Genomic DNA, 26,545 nt, shown 5'->3' with positions numbered 1-26,545 from the left:
CCAGAACCACTACATAACAAGCCAAAACTAAACAGAAATGAACTACATTTCTGAGTAATTGCCAACCAGTAGCCTACATGCACTAGGTCAATGGGATTTTAGCCATGCTCTTACTATGGCTCTGGAAATGCCACTATATCTGCTCTATGTCCTCCAGTTTTCCTTTATTAGGCACTTTGTCTCTGTGTGTGTGTTTGTGTGTGTGTGTGTGTGTGTGTGTGTGTGTGTGTGTGTGTGTGTGTGTGTGTGTGTGTGTGTTTGTGTGTGTGTGTGTGTGTGTGTGTCACAGACTATCAGAGGATTACGAAATGAGATCTTGGGTCTACAGATGCAGCTGGAGATTGAGAGAAGGTAGGACTTCTGAAAATATGGCAAAAAGGAAAATATGGCAAAAAGACTTTTAATTTAATTTCATCCAACTTTTGTCCATGGTCCAATCTCAATGTCATTTTTCTTTTTCATTGTTTACTTACTTTTTTTATACATGGCATACTCATAGTGCAATGTACAGGGACACCCTGTATGCAAACACTTTACGTTTCATCAAGTAACTGATGTGAAGTGACATCATGTTGCTGTGGTAACTGTCTGTCATCGACGTTCCAGGAAGTCCCAGAATGCAGTGCAACAGCCAGCCAGGAAACCCCGAAAGGTCGATTTCTTACTTCTTACTTCCAGACTGATCTAAAAATTAAAATTATTATTATGTCACTATATAAAAAGATTATTATTTCAAAAGGGTTATTTTTAAAGAGTATTATTTCACACTTTCTGTTCTTAAATCACTGCACTACTGTACTAATTCTGCTGATTTTTCTTTCACTTCACAGGTCAGTCACCGCAGTTCCCCTTCGTCAAAGAACCAACACACTGCCCTCTCAGATTCCCTCCACAACGATGGATCAATGCGGAGAAAGCGTTCGTTGGGATCATCATCAGTTAGACTAGAGGACACGGGACCTAAACGCTGTACAGATGGGGTGTGTTTGATTCCACCAGTGGAGCATGATGATGATGATGATGACGATAATATTTGTGGCATCTATGATGATCATGATTACATTCCTAATGACGTTGATGACATTAAGGATGACGCCCCTGACCGTAAGTTCTGAAACAACCTGTAGGCTATACTGTGTTTTTGATGGGTTCCAGTGATTTTAACATATTTACAGTAGTCCCAAGTATGAAACATGAATGTGTGTATAATTTTCTTCTCAGTGTGTTCAGTGCTTAGATTTATTAGTATTGATAAACAGGGCTTAAGTAGTATAGTAAATGGAACTTGGGGCAAGCCCACTTAATAATTCTGTTTGCTTACACATAGTTTGCCCTTTGTACTGACAATTGTGCTGACAGTTTTTATTTTCTGCACGTTTAGAGACGGTGTTGGACGAGCAGCCAGTGGCGTCTACTTACAAAATTGTTGAGGCTGGGACAAGGAAGGGACGTCCACAGCTGATAGACAACCTGGGCTACTGCTTTACTATTTGCAATAGTGCACCCAGCGGCGCTGTGAACTGGAGATGTGCTGTCCGGCCGAAAGGCGCACCCTGCAGAGCCGCAGTGGTTCAGCGTGATGGTGTGTTTAAAGCAGGACGCCATCAACACTACCATGCACCCAACGCCAGCGCTGCCACAGCAGCCAAAGTCGTCGCCCGTGTGAAGAGAGAGGCTTTGAGTGACTTATCTGAGTCGGCAGGGGCCATCGTTAAAGAGGTGTTGCTGCAGGAACTAGATGGTGATACGCCTTGCATAGCACTGAAGCGGGAGCACTTGATGGTGAAAGCAAATCGCCACCAAAAGAAGATGAGACCCGACGAACAGTGTAAGTTAACAGTGTGGTTTCATGCAAAGTGTATTTCACGCTAGTGCATTCAGTGTTCTGTTGCACCAAATTAGTTAAATTTGTTGAATCGTACTTTACAACGGCGAAAAAAAAGAGCTTTGTCACCTGACCAGACCACTAGAGCACGACTTGGCATGCAAAGTCATTGCACCACAACGCAGAATGCACTTGCGTGAAATACACATGCCTTTGCATGATGCCACTAGGGCTGCACAATATATCGAAAATGTATCAAAATCGTGACCTCAAGAGTGGTGATATGTGTATCGCGAATATGTCGTTATTATCGCCAACAAGTAAAACATGTCTGTGTAGTCCAATCACTAGCTGAATATCAACAAATGCGCAAGAAGCCTGCCATGACCAGAGCCACTCCCCACTCACAGACCGACAAATTAGTTAATTTAGAAAAACACTCAACTATATTTCTAAATATCATGTAAATATCGTTATTCGAGGTATTGCATGCTGTTATCACATATACATTTTTTTTCTGATATCGTGCAGCCCTAGGTAGGTGCCACACTGCCCCGGATGAAAACCATGTCTCCTTCTACTTTATTGCTGTAGATGACTGTATATGTGTGTTTATTCAGGTGAACTTGGTGTACGGAGCACTGCGCCCATGGAGGAGTTTCGAGAAGAACAGCAGCAAGTGGAAGAGATGCTGCACGGGCAGCCAGAGCCAGTGACGTCTATTTACAAAGTTCTCGAGGCTGGGACAAAGAGAGGACGTCCGCAGATGACAGACAACCTGGGCCACCGTTTTACTATTCGCGAGACTGGACCCAGCGGCGCCATATTCTGGAGATGTACCGTCCGTCCCGTACGCGACCCGTGCAAAGCTACAGTGGTTCAGCAGGATGGTGTGTTCACAGAAGGCCTCCACCAGCACAACCATGATAAACCCAATCTCGGCGCTGCCACAGCAGCCAAAGTCGTCGCCCGTGTGAAGAGAGAGGCGGCGCTAGACTTATCTAAGCCGGCATCAGCCATCGTTCAAGAGGTGTTGCTGCAGGAACTCGATGGTGATACTCCTTGCCCAGCACTCAACCGGAAGCAGTTGATTCAGAAAGCAAATCGCTACCGGAAGAAGATGAGACCCGTCGAACAGCGCAAGTTAACAGTGTGGTTTCATGCAAAGTGTATTTCACGCTAGTGCATTCAGTGTTCTGTTGCACCAAATTAGTTAAATTTGTTAAATCGTACTTTACAACGGCGAAAAAAAAAGAGCTTTGTCACCTGACCAGACCACCGTCCCACCGCATTTCTGTTGAAAACTGCTTAGCCTGGTCACTTGACAAAACTGCTTTTCAGCTGTGTTGTAGAGCACGACTTGGCATGCAAAGTCATTGCACCACAACGCAGAATTTACTCGCGTGACAATGACATACACATGTTTTTGCAGGGTGCGATTTGTTGAGGAACCAGAAGGGGGGACAAGTTTCAGATTTTAAGCATTATCAATGGAGTTACATACCGCAAATATTAAAATCCTGTAGGAAAAGTGGAGGTATCAGAACCAGAAGGGGGGACAATCCCCCCCCTTCCCCCCCTACTGTGCCTTTGCATGATGCCACTAGGGCTGCACAGTATATCGAAAATGTATCAAAATCGTGACCTCAAGATTGGTGATATGTGTATCGCGAAAATGTGGTTATTATCGCCAACAAGTAAAGCATGTCTGTGTAGTCCAATCACTAGCTGAATATCAACAAATGCGCAAGAAACCTGCCATGACCAGAGCCACTCCCCACTCACAGACCGACAAATTAGTTAATTCAGAAAAACACTCAAATATATTTCTAAATATCATGTAAATATCGTTATTCGAGGTATTGCATGCTGTTATCTAGGGCTGTAACGATATTGTATCGAACCGAGAAATCGTGATACACAGAGTCATGATACTGTATCGTGATACAAAGAGGCAGTATCGTGATACGCCCTTTTAACGTTTTGATACCCATCTGCCCAGAAAACAACCACATGATATGAAGTGATAGTGCTTCCAAGCATCATCATTATTATGTAGAAACTTTTAAAAATTATTTGTAGCCTCTTGTAACCTATTCTACCTTTTGGCGTTTCATAGTTTTTATTTATAAAGATTATAATGTTGGCAAATGTAAAATTGAGGGGTGTATCGAACCGTAGGTCATGAATCGTGATACAAACCGAATGGTGAGTTGAGTGTATCGTTACAGCCCTACTGTTATCGCATATACATTTTTTTTCTGATATCGTGCAGGCCTAGGTGCCACACTGCCCCGGATGAAAACCATGTCTCCTTCTACTTTATTGCTGTAGGTGACTGTATATGTGTTGTTTATTCAGGTGAACATAGTGTGCGGAGCACTGCGCCCATGGAGGAGTTTCGAGAAGAACAGCAGCAAGTGGAAGAGAAGTTACACGGGCAGCCAGAGCCAGTGACGTCTATTTACAAAGTTCTCGAGGCTGGGACAAAGAGAGGACGTCCGCAGATGACAGACAACCTGGGCCACCGTTTTACTATTCGCGAGACTGCACCCAGCGGCGCCATATTCTGGAGATGTACCGTCCGTCCCGTAGGCGACCCGTGCAAAGCTACAGTGGTTCAGCAGGATGGTGTGTTCACAGCAGGCCGCCACCAGCACAACCATGATAAACCCAATCTCGGCGCTGCCACAGCAGCCAAAGTCGTCGCCCGTGTGAAGAGAGAGGCGGCGCTAGACTTATCTAAGCCGGCATCAGCCATCGTTCAAGAGGTGTTGCTGCAGGAACTCGATGGTGATACTCCTTGCCCAGCACTCAACCGGAAGCAGTTGATTCAGAAAGCAAATCGCTACCGGAAGAAGATGAGACCCAACCAACAGCGTAAGTTAACAGTGTGGTTTCATGCAAAGTGTACTGTATTTCACGCTAGTGCATTCAGTGTTCTGTTGCACCACATTAGTTAAATTTGTTTAATCGTACTTTACAACAGCGAAAAAAAAGAGCTTTGTCACCTGACCAGACCACCGTCCCACCGAATTTCTGTTGAAAGCTGCTTAGCCTGGTCACTTGACAAAACTGCTTTTCAGCTGTGTTGTAGAGCACGACTTGGCATGCAAAGTCATTGCACCACAACGCAGAATGCACTCGCGTGACAATGACATACACATGTTTTTGCAGGGTGCGATTTGTTGAGGAACCAGAAGGGGGGACAAGTTTCAGATTTTAAGCATTATCAATGGAGTTTCATACCGCAAATATTAAAATCCTGTAGGAAAAGTGGAGGTATCAGAACCAGAAGGGGGGACAATCCCCCCTCTTCCCCCCTACAGTGCCTTTGCATGATGCCACTAGGGCTGCACAATATATCGAAAATGTATCAAAATCGTGACCTCGAGTGGTGATATGTGTATCGCGAAAATGTTGTTATTATCGCCAACAAGTAAAACATGTCTGTGTAGTCCAATCACTAGCTGAATATCAACAAATGCGCAAGAAACCTGCCATGACCAGAGCCACTCCCCACTCACAGACCGACAAATTAGTTAATTTAGAAAAACACTCAACTATATTTCTAAATATCATGTAAATATCGTTATCGAGGTATTGCATGCTGTTATCTAGGGCTGTAACGATATTGTATCGAACCGAGAAATCGTGATACACAGAGTCACGATACTGTATCGTGATACGAAGAGGCAGTATCGTGATACGCCCTTTTAACGTTTTGATACCCATCTGCCCAGAAAACAACCACATGATATGAAGTGATAGTGCTTCCAAGCATCATCATTATTATATAGAAACTTTTTAAAATTATTTGTATCCTCTTGTGTATCGAACCGTAGGTCATGAATCGTGATACAAACCGAATGGTGAGTTGAGTGTATCGTTACAGCCCTACTGTTATCACATATACATTTTTTTCTGATATCGTGCAGGCCTAGGTGCCACACTGCCCCGGTTGAAAACCATGTCTCCTTCTACTTTATTGCTGTAGGCAGGGCTCTAAAGTAACTGTTTTCATCACCAGCCAAAATGGCTAGTAGATGTTAATTCTACTAGTCCAAGACACACTCACTAATGGGTCAAAGTGGCTAGTAAGTTGGTCTTTTCTACCAGCCAAACTGAAATTTCACCAGCATTTGGCCGGTTGGCTGGTGTTAATTTAGAGCCCTGGCTGTAGGTGATTGTATATGTTTGTTTATTCAGGTGAACATAGTGTGCGGAGCACTGCGCCCAAGGAGGAGTTTCGAGAAGAACAGCAGCAAGTGGAAGAGATGCTGCACGGGCAGCCAGAGCCAGTGACGTCTATTTACAAAGTTCTCGAGGCTGGGACAAAGAGAGGACGTCCGCAGATGACAGACAACCTGGGCCACCGTTTTACTATTCGCGAGACTGCACCCAGCGGCGCCATATTCTGGAGATGTACCGTCCGTCCCGTAGGCGACCCGTGCAAAGCTACAGTGGTTCAGCAGGATGGTGTGTTCACAGCAGGCCGCCACCAGCACAACCATGCTAAACCCACTCTCGGCGCCGCGCCCGTAGCCAGAGGCCTCAGACCCCTCGCCATGAAGGAGGCGGTGAGTGACTTCTCTAAGCCGGCAACGCCGGCCATCGTTCAAGAGGTGAAACTCCAGGAACTAGATGGTGGTGGTACGCCTTGCCCAGCGCTCTGTAACCCAATGCAGTTGGTAGTGAAAGCAAATCGCCACCGGAAGAAGAGGAGACCGGATGACCAGCGTAAGGGCCGCCGCACATCGGCTCCGACAAAGTGCAGAGCACTGCTGCTACGCCAAAGTTCGATTCCATTCGTGCCAATACAACCCCGCACACCGGAGTCGATGTCCGCGGACATGCGCGGATGCCGGCAAGCTATAAGAGGCGAGTTCTATTTTGTCGGTGCCGCCCATTGACTATCCATGCTATGTTCGTGTGAAATCGAGTTTGGGGGACAGAATTGTGTCGGAAGCGAAAGTGCTCCACAGTGCTGTCGGAGCCAATGTGCGGAGGCCTGATGTAAACCGTATGGCATCATGCAAAAGTGTTTTTATTGTGCACTAGTGCATTCTGCATTGTGTTGCAACAACTTGGCATGTTAAAAGATACTCTACAATGCCGCAAAAAAAAGAGCTTTGTCACTTGACCAGGCTTTCGCTGTTTTCCCACCATTCCAGCAAATATCTGTTCAAAACTGTGCTAGCCTGGGCTATGTTTCCCAAAAACTCTAGAGTTCTAGAACTTAAGCCTAAGTGGTACTTAAGTATGAGGGGCCTCTTAGTCAATATATCAGAAATAGGTCTCAAATAATCACTAAAAGTTTATAAATACACTATTATTTACCTCGCACATGCACTTGGCGCGTGTGTATGCATAAACTTTTAGTGATGTCTTATATTGTCTAGAAGGCCCCTCATACTTAAGTACTACTTAGGCTTAAAGGGACAGTTTGGTCAATTTCAACATGCAGTTGTAATGCTCACACTACCCTGGACTTGTCAGTGCCTGAGATTTTTTCTTCTTCTTCTTCAGCCGTTTCCGAGATCCTGGTCATTGTAATGGGGGCAGCTCTTTGTTTACATTTAAATAAAAGTTTTTATTAATTCCCAAAAACATCCAAAAGGTTATAAAACATCAGCAGACAACTAGCAAACAGCAGTACCTTTTGGGAAAATATTTGGAGTTGGCCTATGTTTCATTTTTTAAAAATGTAAACAAACGCTGCCCCCATTAGAATTGCTCATATCTCGGAAAGGGCTGAGCTGAAAAATGTGGCATCACCAGGTACTGACAAGTCAAGGGTAGCGTGAGCAATACAACTGCATGTTGAAATTGACCAAACTGTCCCTTTAAGTACAACTTAATTTTTGGGGGGAAACGCAGCCCTGGTCACTGGACAAAACTGCTTTTATGCTGTGTTGTTGTAGAGCTCGACTTAGCAAAGCAAAGTCGTTGCACCACAACGCGGAATGCAGGGGTATTCAAATTCATTGAGGCTGCGTTCGTAACGGGAAAATTCACTGTCCTTCCTGTCGGCTAACTGGACATCGACTCAAGTGTGATTCCAAACAAAAACATTGATCATTTCCTCCATTGGCAGTTGCCTGAAAATGTGGGTGTAACGGGAATATTTCAGGGCAACTTAAGATGCTGACTTACTACTCTGCTCCCCCCCATCTGACTCGCTCGCTTGCTGACTTGGCTCTACCACTGAACAGATCATAGATTGCATTCCTGTGTTCCTCCAGGCTCTGTTTCTTGGATATTGTCAAAAATTGGGCTAGTGACACTTTATTTCTCCAGTACTCGCACCATGTACTGGCTCTCTTTAACCCTCAACAAGTCTCTGAAAAATGGCATCAGAGCTCATCTGGCAGAAGGATTCCAGTTTCCGGCTGCACTGCGGAGAACCCTGCGGAGAACCCTGCACCTACAGGGCAACTCAGCACTCCACCACAGGTAGTTCACCAGCGCGTCTCATGTTGGGACGGAAACTGCCTTTGCCGTTGGATCGTCTGTGGGTCCCCGACGGCCGACCACCGTCTGCCTCGCAAAGCGCACAACACCAGACACTGAAGCAGCTGCGAGACCGGGTCGCCACTCACCAACACAGTAAACCGTTCTCACAGGTTTAAAAGCCCCACACTTGCCCCACTGGACTGGGTGAGGATCCGCAGGCCTACCCGGGGCCACAAGCTCAAGTCATTCTGGTCTGCGCCTCTGCAAGTGACTGAGCAGCTGGGGCCTGCCACTTTCCGGCTGACGGATGGCACAAGGTGGCATGCCCGCCGCCTTCGCTTGGTGCCGCCGCCTACTGCAGCAGACCTGGAGGCCAACCTGGCCTCTGACCCGGGTCCCACTGGCCCGGACGACCCGGCCAGGCGAGCCGGGCCATCTCAGGGACTATGTGCTCTGACATGTTTCTTGTTCTATGTGCTTTCAGTGCTGTCAGTGTTCTCATGCTCATGTTAACCTTTGTCTTTTTCATTCCTAGAAAGTGTTCAGGAGACGTTTCCACTGTAGTTGCAGTGCATTCATTCCGGCTGTGTTTAAAAAAAAAAAAAATCTACTGTTGCCACGGGGAGGGGAGGGGAAAATCTGAGACTGAACCTGGACGGATCCTGCGTCCGAATATTGTGCGGGAAAGGGTGTAGGTGTTTTTTTGTTTTTTTTTTAAACTGAGTTACTTTCTGAGTTACTTTACTTTCTGAGTTTGTGATTTCATTTTACGGGGGGGGGGGGGTTGGGGGAGGATGTTATGTCGGCTTTGTTGCCTGTTCATGCTTCATGTTCCCGGATGCTGCTTGATAACACTCATGTAGGGCATGCTGGGAATGCGGGTTTACGGAAATAAATGGCTGATATGACTGATATGAGTTGTACATCTCTGCGTCTAGTGTATTTGACAGTTTTATTGTACATAACAGGGGTGACAAAAGATAAATAAAAGCAGATTGCATGTGATGTCATCTCAGAATGACATTTTCTGAAAATGTATGAGATTGTTGTACAGAGCAATACTTATTTTGATTGATTATTGTTGATGTGTAGATTGTAGATGAATTGGTATCAGAATTATTAGCACAACTTGGCATAATCACTGGAAGTAGCATCAAGCCACAAGTGATCACATGACGGGATTAAATAGCTGTATTGTACATTTTACATTCATTTTAAAGTAGTTTATAAGTACATGTCATGATGTTTTGTTTGCTCCCATAGACTTGCATTGCTACGCTTGATTTGGCTATACTGTTAAACTAGGCAATGCAAACACAGACGAAAAGCCCTATGCATTTTCATACTTAACTTGTTACATGAGGAATTTCTTGAAATAGGTGGGCTGTTCCTTCAACATGAGGTCTTCATCCAAAGTACATAAATTTGCACTCCTGGGCGTTTGGTGGCGCCGATGAGTTTTTGTGGTAGCCTACACCAAGATTGAATCTGGAGAAGGAACCGCTGCAGATAAACAATAAAAACATAATAGTCTGTTTCTGAAGCACAATGCGAATTCTTCTGTCGTAAAGCCGTATCATAGACCTGAAAAAGCAAGTCGGCAACTTTTTCCTCATGGACACAGTAAGTGCTAAGGAAGTTCTAATTAAGGCCAGCGTGCTGTTCAGAAATGTTTCGGACTAGTTCCATAGCCTTTCTACCTAGTTATACCAACTAGTCTACCTGACCCGTGTAGAACTACAAATTGAAACAGTCTGTGGGCTATGTTGCAGCCTTCCTACTATGCATGACTCGCGGAGGGTGCATGAGTTTTCTTTAACATGTGGGGTGTTTGCATTATGAGTGTGTTTGTCCAACAGTCCTGCGTGCAAAATGAGTACAATTTCACACCAAGTGTTTCTTCGAATACAGGCCATTTCATTTGATCAAGTAGCCCACGTAGACAGCTGATAACCTGTGCTTCTTGCACTCAGTCTCGGCCGTGACTATCAAACGCACCACTGAAAAATAGTTTCTAAATATAAGTAGCTAGATCGATTGTGTTGTTACTAGCTAACCAGCTAAACCACCACCACAGTCCTACTGTGGCCCAAAGGTAGCCCCTAGAAATCTAGACGCCCCCACTGGCCCCATTTTGGTGTAGGGGTCTAGCTCGCAGGGCTACCTCATAGGATGCTCCTGTCCTCACCCTGACAGGACAGATATGAGAACACACACACACACACACACACACACACACACACACACACACACACACACACACACACGCACACACACACACACACGTTAAATATGCAGCAGGGTGCAGTGCAGTTATTCAGAAGCAAAGTGCAGAGGTCTGATGGTCATCCTACATCCAAGCCTGCCTGTTGCACTGATAAATGATCTAGAGTCCCTAAAGGCAAATAAGCATGCCCAATGTGAGGAATGTGTGATCCATTCACTATAGTGACTATAGTATGCCTAACCCAATTATTCCCACAGTGTTGGCCATGCTAGTGGCTGGCTAGCAAATGTAGTGTTGTGCTGAGTATTTTGTGCAGCTCATAAGGAATTGCATGGCACACATCCTGTCCTTCCCAACCTCTGAAATCAAAGTGTCACCTGTGGTCCTGCTGTAGGCTTTGCTGTTGGAGACGCAGGAGAGAGAGGCAGAGTCCTCTCAGACGTTGAGTGACCACACATCAGCCACCCAGCTGCTGAGGCTGCAAGTGGAAGACCTGCAGAAGAGACTGCAGGAGAAAGACCACAAACTCTCAGAGGCACAACAGGTAATGTGTGGACAATCCATACTAGTTATGACAGCCGGGGTACTGGAAGTAGATTTGTCACTTCTTTCAATTTAAATTGAAACGGTTCAAGGAAGAACACAGAACCACTGCATAACAAACCATAATTAAGGAGAAACTAACTACATTTTTGGGTGATTACCAACAAGTATACACTCGCCTCCAAAATAGTTGTCGCCTACCCATCTGTTTGGAATAACAGCTAATAACCTGATTTTCAATTAATCACTTGGCTTCAGAAGTCACTCATATGAAAGCTACAACCCTCTCGAATGAAAATGTATGTACAAAAATAAATTTCATGCACCAAAGAAAGATTGACCCTTTAATGAACACAGACAGGGCAGATTTTGACAAGACAAAAGTTTTGTCGCCTATCGAACATAATGTGAAAATGAGCAGATAAGTCACTTCAAAACACTTCAAATACGCAGATCGGGTGTCATACTTAATCACTGGTTCACTCACACCTCTCCAGAAAATCAACTTTGGCCTTAAGTGTATGTTTAGGGTCATTGTAATCATGGAAAGCAACACAATGAAAATCAATGGAGTTCAATGAGAGATGGTGACATATTTGCTATTCGTAGAGCAATAAATGTTTAACTTCATGATGTAACCAATGATAAAAGCCCTCACACACCAGCAGCATGCATGCAGCTCCACATAAGAGCTGTATCCCTCCCATGTTTGACTTTAGGCACCATGTATTTTTTCCAAATTCTTCACCTTTAACACCAAAGAAGTCTCTCCCACTGTCCTGTCTCAAAAAAGCCAGCCAAGAGTATGTCAGGCCTAATTCTGACAAAAATGAAGGCTAATGGGACTCATACTCTGAAATCAAGATCCCAAGATCAACCATTTTAGAACTGATAGCATCAGAACTATATGGTGTTGGAGATGAAGAATATGAAAAAAGAGAAATGGTGCATAAAGTGAAACATGGTACAGATACAGCTCTTATGAGGAGCTGCATGCATGCTGCAGGTGTTTGAGGGCTTTTGTCATTGATTAAATTATGAAGTTAAACATGTATTGCTCTACGAATAGCGAATATGTCACCATCTCTCATTGAACTCCATTGATTTTCATTGTGTTGCTTTCCATGATTACAATGACCCTAAACATACACCTAAGGCCAACGTCGATTTTCTGGAGAGGTGAGAGTGATTCAGTGATTAAGTATGACACCCAATCTGAGTATTTGAAGTGTTTTGAAGTGACTTATCTGCTCATTTTCACATTATGTTCCATAGGCGACAAAACTTTTGTCTTGTGAAAATCTGCCCTGTCTGTGTTCAATAAAGGGTCAATCTGTCTTTGGTGCATGAAATTTATTTTTGTGCATGCATTTTCATTCGGGAGGGTTGTAGCTTTCATATCAGTGACTTCTGAAGTCAGGTTATTAGCTGTTATTCCAAACAGATGGGTAGGCGACAACTCTTTTGGAGGCGAGTGTATGCACTAGCAGTTATTGTACTAGTAAAAATAGGTTTTTGCTTTTCCTTTAGCCCAAGTCCTATCCGTTTTGCCCAGAGATGAGGAGGCAGGTTTCACAGTGTCAGACTCACACTCTTAAAGATCCAAGGAGATGGTTTTGTCCATAATGATTGCTGGTTTTATTACAAAATAAAAGGAATACAAACAAAAGGATGCAATGGTATGCAAAATGAATAAAGTCTATGAAATTACACAACTGCAGAGCAAAGCCATTCTAATGTAGGTAAGCAGAGTATATTTCAGTCAGGTTAACGAGTGACGAGCGAGGTCAAATGACTGTATCCTGTGGCCTGCTCTCCTCCAGTCATGCGTGGTTGGCATCCATTTATGCAGTCACGGTGACACCTTTCACCACCTGTAGAGGGTGCAGTCTCGCAAATACAGAAAAATGGGAAAATATGAGTTCAAGCAAAAATAAACTTCAATGCGGCTCCTACAGTTATTAATGATTCATTCTTTAATATTCGCTGACATCACGTAAATCTGCTAAATGAGAACTAGTTTAGGATGTAAACTATACTACAATCTGCTATGGCAGTGTTTCTCAAAGTGGGGCGTAAGCCCCCCTGGGGGGGGCGCGGAGGCATCTCAGGGGGGGCGTGTGACATCTGATTTGAGTTTTTCCCCCAAGGAAATGATTTCCTCACCAATAAGTCAATTATTTTAAAGCCGGCACCAACATTATATTATTAATTGTCATGAATTTGAATAGCATAGGAAATGAACACACATCTGCATTCGACTGCAGTCCCTCTTTGTTTAATCTCACCAGTCATCTTTCCTTTCATTCTGCGCAGCGATTGCAAAATCAGTCTGCGCGAGTACTGCTGTTGCTTGGGGGGGGGGGGGCTCGGAAGCATTCAGACCCTGTGAAGGGGGGAATGATGGAAAAAGTTTGAGAATCGCTGTGCTATGGGAAGCCACTTCCTGGCCAGTGTTGCCAGATGTGTCTGACCAAATCTCGCCCAAAAGGTTCTCAAAAACAGCCAAAATGCGCTAAATTCCGCCCAAATTCAACAAATTACATTGACTTCTATGGGCCCAAAACGGCTTAAAAAAACGCCAAATGGCCAATTTTCCCCGTTTTTGCCCGCCGACGCTCATCCCAAGTCGGGCACCCGCCCAATCTGGCAACACTGTTCCTGGCACTAACAGAGCTCCATGAGCAGTCCTGAGCTTTTGTGTTTTTTTAAGTGAACACAGAGGTCAGTGGTGTTAGCCAGACTCTCCCAATAGATAGCTATTTGCACTATATTTGGTCTATGTCCTCCAGTTTTCCTTTCACATTGACTGTGTGTGCGTGTGTGTGTGTGTGTGTGTGTGTGTATGTGTGTGTGTGTGTGTGTGTGCGTGTGTGTAACAGACTATCAGAGGGTTACGAAAAGAGATCCTGGCTCTTCAGAGGCAGCTGGAGGTTGAGAGAAGGTAGGAGTTTTGCAGTATGGCAAAATAACTTGTTATGTTAATTTCATTTCCTCAACTTTTGTCAATGGTCTAATGTGTTGCTTTTAATTGTTTATTGATTAAATTGTTTATTGATTTGTTTATACATGGAACATTTATCGTGTACAGAGACATGAAGAAGAAGCACCAACTTCCCCTTTGTACACATAGGAACAGTCCACCCTTTTTTGATTTCCATATTTGCATTATTTCGAAGCATCAGTCATGAATATGCATATCATTTTTATCTATGTGTTTAAAAAAGGGTTCCTTTAATACATACTACACAAAGTTTCATCTCTATACATGTTACTGATATGAAGTCATCATTCCTGTGTTATTGTATGCCGTTGACCTTCCAGGAAGTCCCAGGATGCAGTGCAAAAACCAGCCAGGAAACCACACAAGGTCCAACTCAAAAGAGTTAATAAGGTATCTGTTGCTGTTATGGTCTGTGCTGTTTTGTGCAAGATGCCAGGCTGAGCCAAAGACTTAACACTGTGTCTTCATGTTTCACTCTGATCCCAGGACGCAGTGCAACAGCCAGCCAGGAAATCCCGAAAGGTGCATCTCTTACTTTCCAGACTGATCTAAAAAAAAAAAGAAGTTGTGTTATTCACACTTTCGGTTCTTAAATCACTGCATTGCAGGACTAATTTTCCTTTCACTTCACAGATCAGTCAGCACGGTTCCCCTTCCTCAAAGAACCAACACACTGCCCTCTCCCTCCGCAACGATGCAGCATCAACTCGGAGAAGGCTTTCCTTGAGGTCATCAGTTAGACTGGAGGACTGGGGACCCAAACTCGACACAGATGGAGTGCTTTTGATTCCACCAGTGGAGCATGATGATGATGACTATGATGATTACATAAATGGCATCAATGATGATGACGATGATGATGATGATGTTGATGACATCAATGATGATGATGGTGATGATGATTACATCCCTGATAAAGCTGATGACGTTGATGACCTTAGTGATGATGATGCCCCTGATCGTAAGTTCTGAAACATCCTGCTGTATACTGTGTTTTTGTTGGGTCACAGGGTGTTTCGTCACCATGGGTCACCCTACATCAGGGATCCCCAAACTTTTTTCTCTGGGGGCCACATTATCGTTCCTGACTGTGATCAGGGGCCGGGATCAATCATGTGGGCTGTATACTAGGCCACTGCCTGTTATAGCCCATAATTTATAGCACAAAAAAGTTCATCAATTTGAAATACCACAGGTTTTGCTTTTAACCATGTAAAAATAGCAAGGAAAGGTTAGACAAATATGGTGATTTACAGTTTATGAGCGATACAATAGAAATGGTAGGCCTGTTTACAGTGAGATGAGAAACTATCTAGACAAGAAACTTCTGGTTATTCATACTAGGTTAGTGACAATTAAACTGTAGGAAGGCCTGTTGATAAACAACATAAAATATTTAAAAAAATATGTATTTTATCTTTTTTTTCCTCTGTGAGGATTGCTTCTTTGGGCCAGTTCAAATAGTGAGGTGCAGAGAGGTGGAGGGCCGGTCAAAGGGGCATGGCGGGCCGCATCCGGCCCCCGGGCCTTAGTTTGGGGACCCCTGCCCTACATGCAGTCTTTTCAGCCAGTCGATTCCTCACACTGAATTTGTATTTATTTTTGCGGCTAAGCGGACTTTACCTCTACTGTGTATTGTGACAACATGAAATGTAATTAAATGATATTCAATTGTATAAAATTGATAAAATTACTATCACAATATAAACGATATAGGAGAAAGGCCACGATATACACTTTTATATCACGATAACGATATATGTCGTCATATTGCCCAGCCCTACCATGAATTGTTTCGGCTCAGTGGTTTCGGAGAACATCTCTTTGAATACAATTTGTCATCCCCCATGTCCCCCAAGCTGAACCTTAACTCTAGTTGTTGACTTTGTTTATTGTGCGTTTGATCTCCCTTAGCTTAGAGACTACACAGATCACAACTGCATTAAGCAAGACATTAACTGCCATTTCCCCGTTTTACGCTGAAATTAAGTTCCTTTTTTTCTTTGGGGCATTTCACATGAAATCAGACGCTTTGGGACCCAACCGACTCTGGATTTCAATATAATTTACTGTGCCTTTTCAATGGCAAGGTAGAACCCCAGACTGCAATTACTAATTTGAGACCGGCATCAGAAATAAAAGCCTAGAAAACTGTAATTGTATTCACGTACATATAATATGGCTTATGTATGCACTGAGCTCACAATTTTTATTTTCTGCACGTTTAGAGATGGTGTTGGACGAGCAGCCAGTGGCGTCTTCTTATGAAATTATTGAGGCTGGGACAAAGAGGGGACGTCCACAACTGACGGACAACTTGGGCTACTGCTTTACTATTCGCGATAGTGCAGCCAGCGGCGCTGTGACCTGGATGTGTACTGTCCGTCCCTGCCCAGCCACAGTTTTACAGCATGATGGTGTGTTTGAAGCAGGTCGCCACCAGCACAGCCATGCACCCTATCTCGGTGCTGCCACTGCAGCTAAAGTCAATGCCCGGCTGAAGAGAGAGGCTCTGAGCGACTTATCTAAGCCGGCATCGGATATCGTTAAAGAAGTGTTGCTCCAGGAACTAGATGGTGATACGCCTTGTCCAGCGTTCAACCAGGAGCTGTTGGCACTGAAAGTAAGACGCTACCGGAAGAGGATGAGACCCGACAAACAGCGTAAGTAAACAGAGTGGCATTATGCCGAGGCGTTTGCATTTCAGGCTGGTGCATCCTGTGTTGCACCGACTTCGGGTGTCAAGACATGCTAAACAACGCCACAAAAAAGTAGCCCTGTCACCGTTTTCCCACCGTCCCACTGAATTTCTGTTGAAAGCCTGGTCATGTGTCAGAACTGCTTTTCTGCAGTGTTGTAGAGCACGACTTAGCATGCACTAATGCACTAGCCTAGCATGAAATACAAGCACCTTTGCATGATGTCATACTGCCCTGGTTGAGAAAGCGTCTCTTTCTACTTTGTTCCTGGGTGGGAGACGTGACGCCTTGTTTTTTCGTAACATTGGTTAAAAACCTACAAAACTGTTTTTTTCCTTTAAAAAACAAATGTCAATGAAAGAAGATGTGGTACATTATGTTTCATATTAGTCTTAGATGAGAAGAAACATTTTTGTTAAGATTTATGTAAAGGTTTATATGTCAAATTTCCTGCGGTGTGACTGTAACATTAATGAAACAATATATAATAATATATATATAAATTAACCAACAACATTTTGAATAATGTATGAAGCATTTGGCATGATTGCATAAATCTTAACTTTAGATTAAGATATGTGAATGTGGAAAAAACTCAAGACAGTAATATTAACTACAAGTTCAATTTCGTAACACAAATTGCGTCCTGTGGGGTGACATGTATGTCAATGTTTGTGAATGGGCAGCTGCAAGGCCAACTACAAGGGTCTTAAAGACTGGCTCCTAACCAGTCAGTACCTCAGTTATTGGAGAGTGCTGTGGAAGTTTAAGGTGACTCTTAACCTCTTAATATGTCTTCATATTGCAATCTTTCTGTCAAGCAATGTTTAGGTTCATTTTATGGTGTCCTGTGGTGTGACTGCTCTTATAGGAGGAAAAAAAAGTTTTTTTATTAATGAAAACACATATTAAGATTAAACACAATATAATTATCAAGTTAGCATGAGCTCAGATGTCAGTCATGTATACAAAAGGATTAAAATGGCCATAATGCAGTGAATTCCCTGTGGTGTGACTCCATTTTCCTGCGGTGTGACATGCCTATGCTATGTGTTGATGCAGGACACATTTTCCCAAAAATGGCAAAAATAAGGTGAAATTCCACAGACCACTAAGTGCTTTATTTTTTTCTATTTTTTCCAATTTTTATCCATCATTCTTTTCAGGAATTTGAAAAACTTTTTTTTTTTTTGCGTTACGCCCTTAAACGTCAACCACCCTCCTGTAGATGTTGACTGTTGACTGTACAGTATGTGTTGTGTGTATGCAGGCGGACATCGAGTACGGAGCACTGCGACCATGGATGATTCCCGAGAAGAACAGCTAGAGGAAGAGATGTTGGATGGGCAGCCAGCGGCATCTACTTACGAAGTTATCGAGGCTGGCACAAGGAGAGGACGTCCGCAGCTGATCAACAGCCTGGGCTACTGCTTTGGTATTCGCCATACTGCGCCCAGCGGCGCTGTAACCTGGACATGTACTCTCCGTCCGAAAGGTGCCCCATGTAGAGCAACTGTGTTGCAACGTGATGGTGTGTTTAAAGCAGGCCGCCAGCCACACAACCATGCACCCAATCTGGGCGCTGCCACAGCAGCCAAAGTCGTCGCCCGTGTGAGGAGAGAGGCTCTGAGCGACTTATCTAAGCCGGCATCAGCCATCGTTGACGAGGTGTTGCTCCAGGAGTTAGATGGTGATGCGCCTTGCCCAGCACTCAACCGGGAGCACTTGATGCAGAAAGTAGATCGCTACCGGAAGAAGATGAGCACCGACGAACAACGTAAGTAGACCATGTGGCATTATGCAAAGGCACGCTAGTGCATTCCGGGTTGTGTTTAGAGACGCTCCGATCAGCGTTTTTTGGCCCAGTCACTGATGACCAATCATCAAAAACCATGATCTACCGATCACTGCGTATCACAGATGGAATCTTTCCTTGTTTTTTTTTTTGATAGACTATTAAAGGGGTAATCCAGTGTAGAGTGGCTTAAATGGTGTTAAAACATGATACTGATGGCTAAGTCTGCGCACGTACCTGAACTTAATTTGTGCCTTGCATTGAGATATCCAGCGCTAGTTAGCCGATGCTAATGCTGCTAATGTCACCTGAAATGAACAGGCAACAGGCACAACACAGCGCGTCTGTGAGGAAAGCCCCTCCTTTCTCTGTCATCGTCCACCCGCTGCCTTTCTTTCCCTTATCTGCTGCCGTTAGGTGTTTTTCAGAAACTTCAAACTAATGGACTGGCTGTCAATTACAACTTAAAAAAATAATCACGTGGATATGTTGTGCTGATATGTTGTAACAGAGGCTAACCCGAGGGGGACGAACAGGCGCAAGAAGACCTCCGTCGCAGTGGTACCGTGACCCGGATTGGGAGTGAGGTTTAAGGGGGAGAGTGTAACAGAGGCTAACTAGCAGAATTGGCGTGGAACATTAGTAAACCTCTCTCCCGAAAGCCTCATACCGTGTCGATGCCGTTGGGCTGGAGGACTGGTCCTTTAATCCAGCGGTATCGTACTGTGCCTTCCATTTCCGAACCGATGTAGTTGACAAGGTTGCAGGTTCACGCCCCGATGGGGACGAACAGATGCAAGAAGACCTCCGTCACACTGACCACATCAGGTTTTTGTGTGCTGCCTGAGGCAACTGCCGTACATGCTATTAGCCTACTTAAAGTAGCTAACTGACAAGTCATTTGCAACTTGCAAGTGTCAGTTAAGCGTTGCATGGCTCGGAAGATCAGACTATGTTTTTCTGATTGCCGATCAGGCTATTTTTAGGCAATATCGGCCGATCATGATCGGCAGACGATAGATCAGCGCATCACTAGTTGTGTTGCAGCGACTTCGGTTGTCAAGTCGAACTCTACAAAACCGCAAAAAAGGAGCTTTGTCACGTGACCAGGCTTGCATCGTTTTCCCACCGCCCCAGCGAATTTCTCTTTAAAACTGCGAGCCTGGTCATGTAAAATCTGTTTTTTTCTGAACGACTTCGTTGCAGAATGCACTAGCCTAGTGTGAAATACAAACGCCTTTGCATGATGCCACACTACCCTGGTTGAAAAAGCATGTCTCTTTCTACTAGGGCTGAACGATATGGAAAAAAAACAATATCACGATATGGATTACTTTATATCACGATAACGATATATATCGTCATATTGCCCAGCCCTACTTTCTACTTTATTGCTGTAGATGTTGACTGTAGACTGTGTATGTGTTGTGTGTGTGTTGTGTGTGTGTGTGTGTGCAGGCAGAGATGGTGTACGGAGCACTGCGTCCCGAGAAGAACAGCCAGTGGAATACATGGTGTGGGATGGGCCAGTGGCGTCTTCTTACGAAATTGTTGAGGCTGCGACAAAGAGGGGACGTCCGCAGCTGATGGACAATCTGGGCTACCGCTTTACTGTCAAATATAATAGTGCAGCCAGCGACGCTGTGACCTGGACATGTACTGTCCGGCCCGTAGACGCACCCTGCAGAGCCACAGTGGTGCAGCGTGATGGTGTGTTTAAAGCAGGCCGCCACCAGCACAACCATGCACCCAACGCCAGCGCTGCCACAGCAGCCAAAGTCGTCGCCTGTGTGAGGAGAGAGGCTTTGAGTGAATTATCTAAGCCGGCATCGGATATCGTTAAAGAGGTGTTGCACCAGGAACTCGATGGTGATACGCGTTGCATAGCGCTGAAGCGGAAGCTCTTGTTGCGGAAAGCGAATCGCCTCCGGAAGAAGATGAGACCCGATGAACAGTGTAAGTAAACAGTGTAGCATCAGGCAAAGGTTCATATTTCAGTCTAGTGCGTTCCGCGTTGTGTTACACCGAGACAGAGACAGAGTTTTGCCACGTGACCAGGCTCAAGCAGTTTTCCCACTGGCGCAGTGAATTTCTGAAAACTATGCGAGCATGGTCTCGTGACAAATAGGGGTGTAAATAAAAATCTATATGTATCAGATATAATCTATGTCGTAGCGTGGGGCATTTTTTAAAAATCTATCGAAAACAATCAAATTGCTCCCCAATGCCCTAGAAGAATTGTGTAGTAGAGTAAGATACTTTAGGCTCTGACTTTTATGGGAAAGGACTTTGCCAAAGGTCACCTAAGGCAGTGTTTCTCAACCTTTTTTTAGGCGAGGCACCCTTTCAAATCATGAAAAATGTCAAGGCACCCCAAACCAACAAGCCGTTACATGGCATCACATCCGATACCACACAAGCTTAGAAAAGTAACACATTTGGAGACGTCACATGACCTACGTTTGAAGTTGCAGCTGACTAGGGCGACCTATATTTACTTTATTGTGTGTAAATGGCAAATGAAAGATTCCACTGACTAGCATTAACTTATCAATTTAGACAAATTATTATGTTGCATAATTTATTTATCAGCCACGTTTCCGCGGCCCCAGGGACCCCCGTTGAGAAACACTGTCCTAAGGGGACGTTAACCTGACATCACATGGTCCCAAGAAGTCATTCCACTCCACGGCCATCTTGGCTACGCCTCAGGGCAGCTATTTCAGATTAGTAAAACCATGGGCATCTAAGAATGAATGATTAAAAAGAAATGGAACAACTGAGCGATGCACAAACCCTATGGTTGGAATCACAATGAAAAACAGATTATAATGGTTCTCTAGGATTGACGTATATATGAAAACAAGGCTACAAATCATAGTTTTCCTACTGATGTGTTAAACTGCATATGAGCGGAATTTCACAACAACATGTTCTGCTTCGCGGTCTATGGGATCAAGTGGGCGCGGACTCTGGTGCAACCCCATGAGTAGCTAGCTACCTGATGAGAGTCGCACATGTCATCTGCCACCACTATTCTTAAGGTACACCAATTGGGTTGGGCAGTCGTAGAAGCTTATGTGTTGAGGCGGGGAGAGATGATTAGACAAAGCGCAGCTCAGCAAGCAATTGGCTCTTGTTGCCGGACAGGTGGAATATGTGCAAGCACGTGCCATATTGGCGTAACTATTTGCCTCCGTTCATTCCTGGACCACAGATTCTCTATACCAGATACGCCACTGGTTGATTTCACGGTGTATTTCCGGTTTCCGAAACGAGGCAGGTTTGTATTAGTTCTATGGCAGATTTAGAACTGAAGGGGCAGTTCCACCCGTATCCACGTGGTGGCCCGGAGACCAGAATGAATGGAGTCCTATGGAGCAAAACCCCTCATGGTGCCTTTATCTCAGTATATGATTTTTTCTCGTGTAATTCGGATGTTGCTTTCGAAAGACTATATATAGAAAATACCCACGGCTGAGTTTTAGATCTTTTGAGCCACGCATACTATGCTTAAAAAGTGATTTTTAAGTGTCTATGACGTCACATCCTTAGCTAAATGCTAGCGAGTAGTGAGCAACAAAAAAGCCTGCTGTAACAAATCAAACGGACATATGTGCTTTTTTATTATGCTGTTGAGTGAAACCCATATTGAACGACATTCGAATCTGAGCTTTGTTGATGAGACCTGGGTGAAAATTGCGATTTTTATTATCTAGCTCCATTGGGTCCCATTAATTCTGGTCTCCGAACCATAGAACTAATACAAACTAATACAAACAACTGGTACAATGGGGCTTAATAGCGAGTGACAAGGCTGTTCTATAAGGGCTGTACCTGGACACTTTCTGGAGTTTTCCGTCTCCTCCTATACGTATTGACAGTCTCTGCCTTCGGTTAAGAGACCTTTGGAGCCTTACAAGTGAGAATGAATGGAGTCCGGCGGAAGCAGAGATCTTATGGACAGAGATATGTTGTTCTAGTTATTTTCCGGTATCCATGTGATGTCGGGTGTGAACGCCCGTTTTGGAGACCTTCTCTTCAACATTTGCTGTCTTCTATTGCACCCCCTCAACTCTTTTGAGACGGATTATTTGTTCATATTCATGAATATCCCCCAAAATAATAATTGTGCTCAGTTTTGGCTGCTGATATGTTTTCCTGGTACTGTTTTCTATCTAATGTAAGAATCAGATGTTTTGAAAATCAAAGTATTCCTAGTGCTCCAACGTCATTGGAGTTGGGGGTTGTACTTAAATTCCTGTAGATGTTGACTGTACTGCATGTGTTGTGTGTATGCAGCTTGTTGTTGTTATTACACAATGGGCAGTCATGGGTGAGCGGTTAGGGCGTCAGACTTGCATCCCAGAGGTTGCCGGTTCGACTCCCGACCCGCCAAGTTGGTGGGGGGAGTAATCAACCAATGCTCTCCCCCATCCTCCTCCATGACTGAGGTACCCTGAGCATGGTACCGTCCCACCGCACTGTTCCCCATGGGGCGCCACTGAGGGCTGCCCCCTTGCACGGGTGAGGCATAAAATGCAATTTCGTTGTGTGCAGTGTGCAATGTTCACTTGTGTGCGTTGGAGTGCTATGTCACAATGACAATGGGAGTTGGAGTTTCCCAATGGGCTTTCTTTTCTTTCAATTTACCTAGTGTTCCACCTTCATTGGAGTTGGAGTTCGTACTTGTTGTTGACTACTCGTACTCGTACTCGTACTTGTTGTTTACTACTGTTCGTACTACGATGTTGACTGTAGACTGTGTATGTGTTGTGTGTGTGTGTGTGCAGGCAGAGATGGTGTACAGAGCACCGCGTCCCGAGAAGAACAGCCAGTGGAATACATGGTGTGGGATGGGCCAGTGGCATCTTCTTACGAAGTTGTCGAGGCTGGGACAGCGAGAGGACGTCCACAGCTTGTAGACAACCTGGGCTACTGCTTTAGTGTCCGCAATAGTGGACCAAGCGACGCTGTGACCTGGATGTGTACTGTCCGGCCGAAAGATGCACCATGCAAAGCCATTGTGGTGCAGCATGATGGTGTGTTTAAAGCAGGCCGCCACCGGCACAACCATGCACCCAACACCGGCGCTGCCACAGCAGCCAAAGTTGTCGCCCGTGTGAAGAGAGAGGCTCTGAGTGACTTATCTAAGCCAGTATCGGCCATTGTTAAAGAGGTGTTGCTGCAGGAACTCGATGGTGATACTCCTTGCCCAGCACTCAACCGGCAGAAGTTGATGCAGAAAGCAAATCGCTACCGGAAGAAGATGAGACCCGACGAACAGCGTAAGTTAACGGTGTGGTATCATGCAAAGTTTGTATTTCATGCAACAGTGTTCCGAGTTTGTTGCACCGACTTTGTCACGTGACCAGTCTCGCGCCAATTTCCCACTGGCCCAGCGAATTTCTGTTGAAAAGCAGCGATGGGGAAGTTACTTTTTCAAAATAGTGTGTGCTCGTTACTCTTTACCTATCCCAAAAGTGGTGCCTTATCCCTTGGGCAAAGTAAGTTTTTGCGTTAGTCATTACCTTTGTGTTACATTTGGATAGGTCATGCGGACATTGCAACGCTTGATTGTCTTCAGAACGCTGTACGCGATAGTACGTCATTCCCGTCAGAAGACATGCTTTTTTGCTATTAGCTTATGTGGCATAATTGCAACAACAATGTAGCCTGGGCGAAAAGCAGACTGTTGACTCCGTCAATCAGTCTGGCAAAAGCCATGAGGAATCCGTCTCCGTGGACGGTGGGAGATGGTCTGATCATTTAAATTAATTAAAGTTCCAAACTCAAAATAAAACCTATAGTGTGCTTTATTAGCATGCCTGTGACGTTATAGCGTCGCAAAAACATACAAATAACAAAACGAAAGTGTGAATATAGTTACCTTAACCAATCCGTAACGGAGCATGTGGGTGAGTTCTACGTCACCACTCTCAATTGTTTGCTGATTGGCTAAACACTGAGAGAACCGAGCCGAGGCTTTTGCCAGACGATGTGCGGAGCCAAAATCTTTGGGTGCAGTACATGGATGGCGTCGCCAGGCTAACAACAATGCCCCGTAGTACATCATTCACATCAGGAGACGTGCAGGTTGTGATTGACATATCCCCAAAAAGATGAGGGCGCTTTTTTGCTTGTTTGCTATTAGAATATGTGGCATAATTGCAACAACAAACCCCCGCATTTTATCCAATACATGGGAGTGAGCAATGAGCAGCTGTCTTGTATGGCTATTAGCCTACCGACGCCATCCTATGTACTCCACCCAAAGATTTTATCTCCGTACATCGTCTGGCAAAAGCCTCCAAGCTCGGTTCGCTCACTGTTTAGCCAATCAGCAAACAGTTGAGAGTGGTGACACGGAACTCACCCGAGAAGTCTGTTGCTGATTGGTTAAGGTAACACTATTTACACTTCTTTTGTTATTTGTATGCTTTTGAGACATTATATCGTCACAGTTATGCTAATAAAGCACAATATGAGTTTTTTTTCATTCGGAACTCAAATTAATTTAAATGGTAGAGTAAGATCAGACCATCTCCCACCATCCGTGGAGACGGATTCCTCTTAGCTTTTGTCAGACTGTTTGACGACTGTCAAGAGTACTGTCAAGAGTCGGCTTTGCCCAGGCTATATGACTATAGCCAGTGGAATGCACCTCTCGTAGCCTACCTATTATAGCCTAATTAGGTGGCTTTAGAATGTGCAAGCTCTACAATAGCGGAACCCCCGAAAATGTTTCAAACTACACTTTAGTGCTCCTCAATGTCTTCAAAACCAGTGAAACTATGAGAAAGAGAGGGTTCAAGAGAGAGTCTTCCTCTGAATAGATCTCTGTATGCGCCCGAGAGATACTAAGAAAGGGTCACATTTATCTGTTCGACCCACCTCATTTCACAAAGAACAGCGTTGCGCTACCAACTGTTCGGTAGTAACGTGTTACACTAGTTTTATTCGAAAAAATAGTTATATTACTGTAACATGTTACTTTGTAGTGTGTTACACCCAACATTGTTGAAAACATGGAGTCAACAAAGATCAAATCAAAGAGGGTAGAGTAATAAAGAGGAATCAAAACACGCCCACCCAATGCAAAAGAGTGTGCTCAAGCAGAGAAATTAGAACACAGGGAGAAGGTTCAGTCTCATTGGTTCCCATTGTAGCCAGTTAGCTTTGCATGCATACTGCAGTAACTATGGAGTGTCCACTAGTTGGCGAGCGTGTTTCAGTCCTTCATGTGGGAAAATGTATGGAATGGAAAGGGGAACCCATATGCTAAATACATTGCTACTGCGATTTCCAGTCACAAATATTATCAACAAAACATTCCTGGTAAGCACTATGACTGTTGTTTAACAATAGGCTGTATTGACAAATCGTTCAGGTGTGTAGTTTTACAGCAGGTTAGAAGATTTCAACCTGTACTCGCTAGCATCGCGCTAATGTTTATGGGTTTGGCCCCATAAAAATTGAGCTTTGTGACCCAGTATATAATAATCTAGTGGCGCAAAGTAATCGAAACGTTACTCAAATGGGGTCTTATTATTTCTAGCTTCGAACTTAATATGCATATTTCAGGACAACAAATTCTAAAAAAATCACAAAAATTATAATGGTAGAAAACTCCATTGACACCCATTCATTTTGCACTGGCCCGTGGTTAGGGTTAGCCAGTTGTGGCTAGTAGCTAGTTCCGTGAGTGAACACCCCCTGGCTCAAGTTGGGTCTCCTAAGGGGGTGTTGTCCCCTCCTTCTTTTATTTTTGAGGTGTTTGCACAAGAAGTGCACTACCGCCATCTACAGCGCTAAGGGGATTCCATTTCTGCTCAACCGCAGCACACTGAAGGTTTCCTAACCAAAGGTCTCCTAAAGGGGCGTTCACCCGACATCACATGGATACCGGAAAATAACTAGAATGACGTATCTCTGTCTATAAGATCTCTGCTACTGCCATCTACAGCGCTAAAGGAACTCCATTTATTCTCAATCT

General features: G+C 44.4%; 1 protein-coding gene across 1 annotated transcript in view; it reads left to right on the top strand.

The window, feature by feature from the left end:
• Positions 1–26,545, top strand: part of LOC134447099 (uncharacterized) — an 87,521-nt gene that overhangs the window by 36,125 nt on the left and 24,851 nt on the right. The window contains exon 6 of the mRNA XM_063196387.1: positions 14,376–14,445. Within this exon, the coding sequence (XP_063052457.1) occupies positions 14,376–14,445 (70 nt within the window). The remainder of the gene's footprint in view (positions 1–14,375; positions 14,446–26,545) is intronic.

This window comes from Engraulis encrasicolus, chromosome 1, assembly GCF_034702125.1.
Source record: "Engraulis encrasicolus isolate BLACKSEA-1 chromosome 1, IST_EnEncr_1.0, whole genome shotgun sequence".
Lineage (NCBI taxonomy): Eukaryota > Metazoa > Chordata > Actinopteri > Clupeiformes > Engraulidae > Engraulis > Engraulis encrasicolus.
Note: the sequence above shows the minus strand (reverse complement) of the source record. Positions and strands in the feature narration are given on the sequence as shown.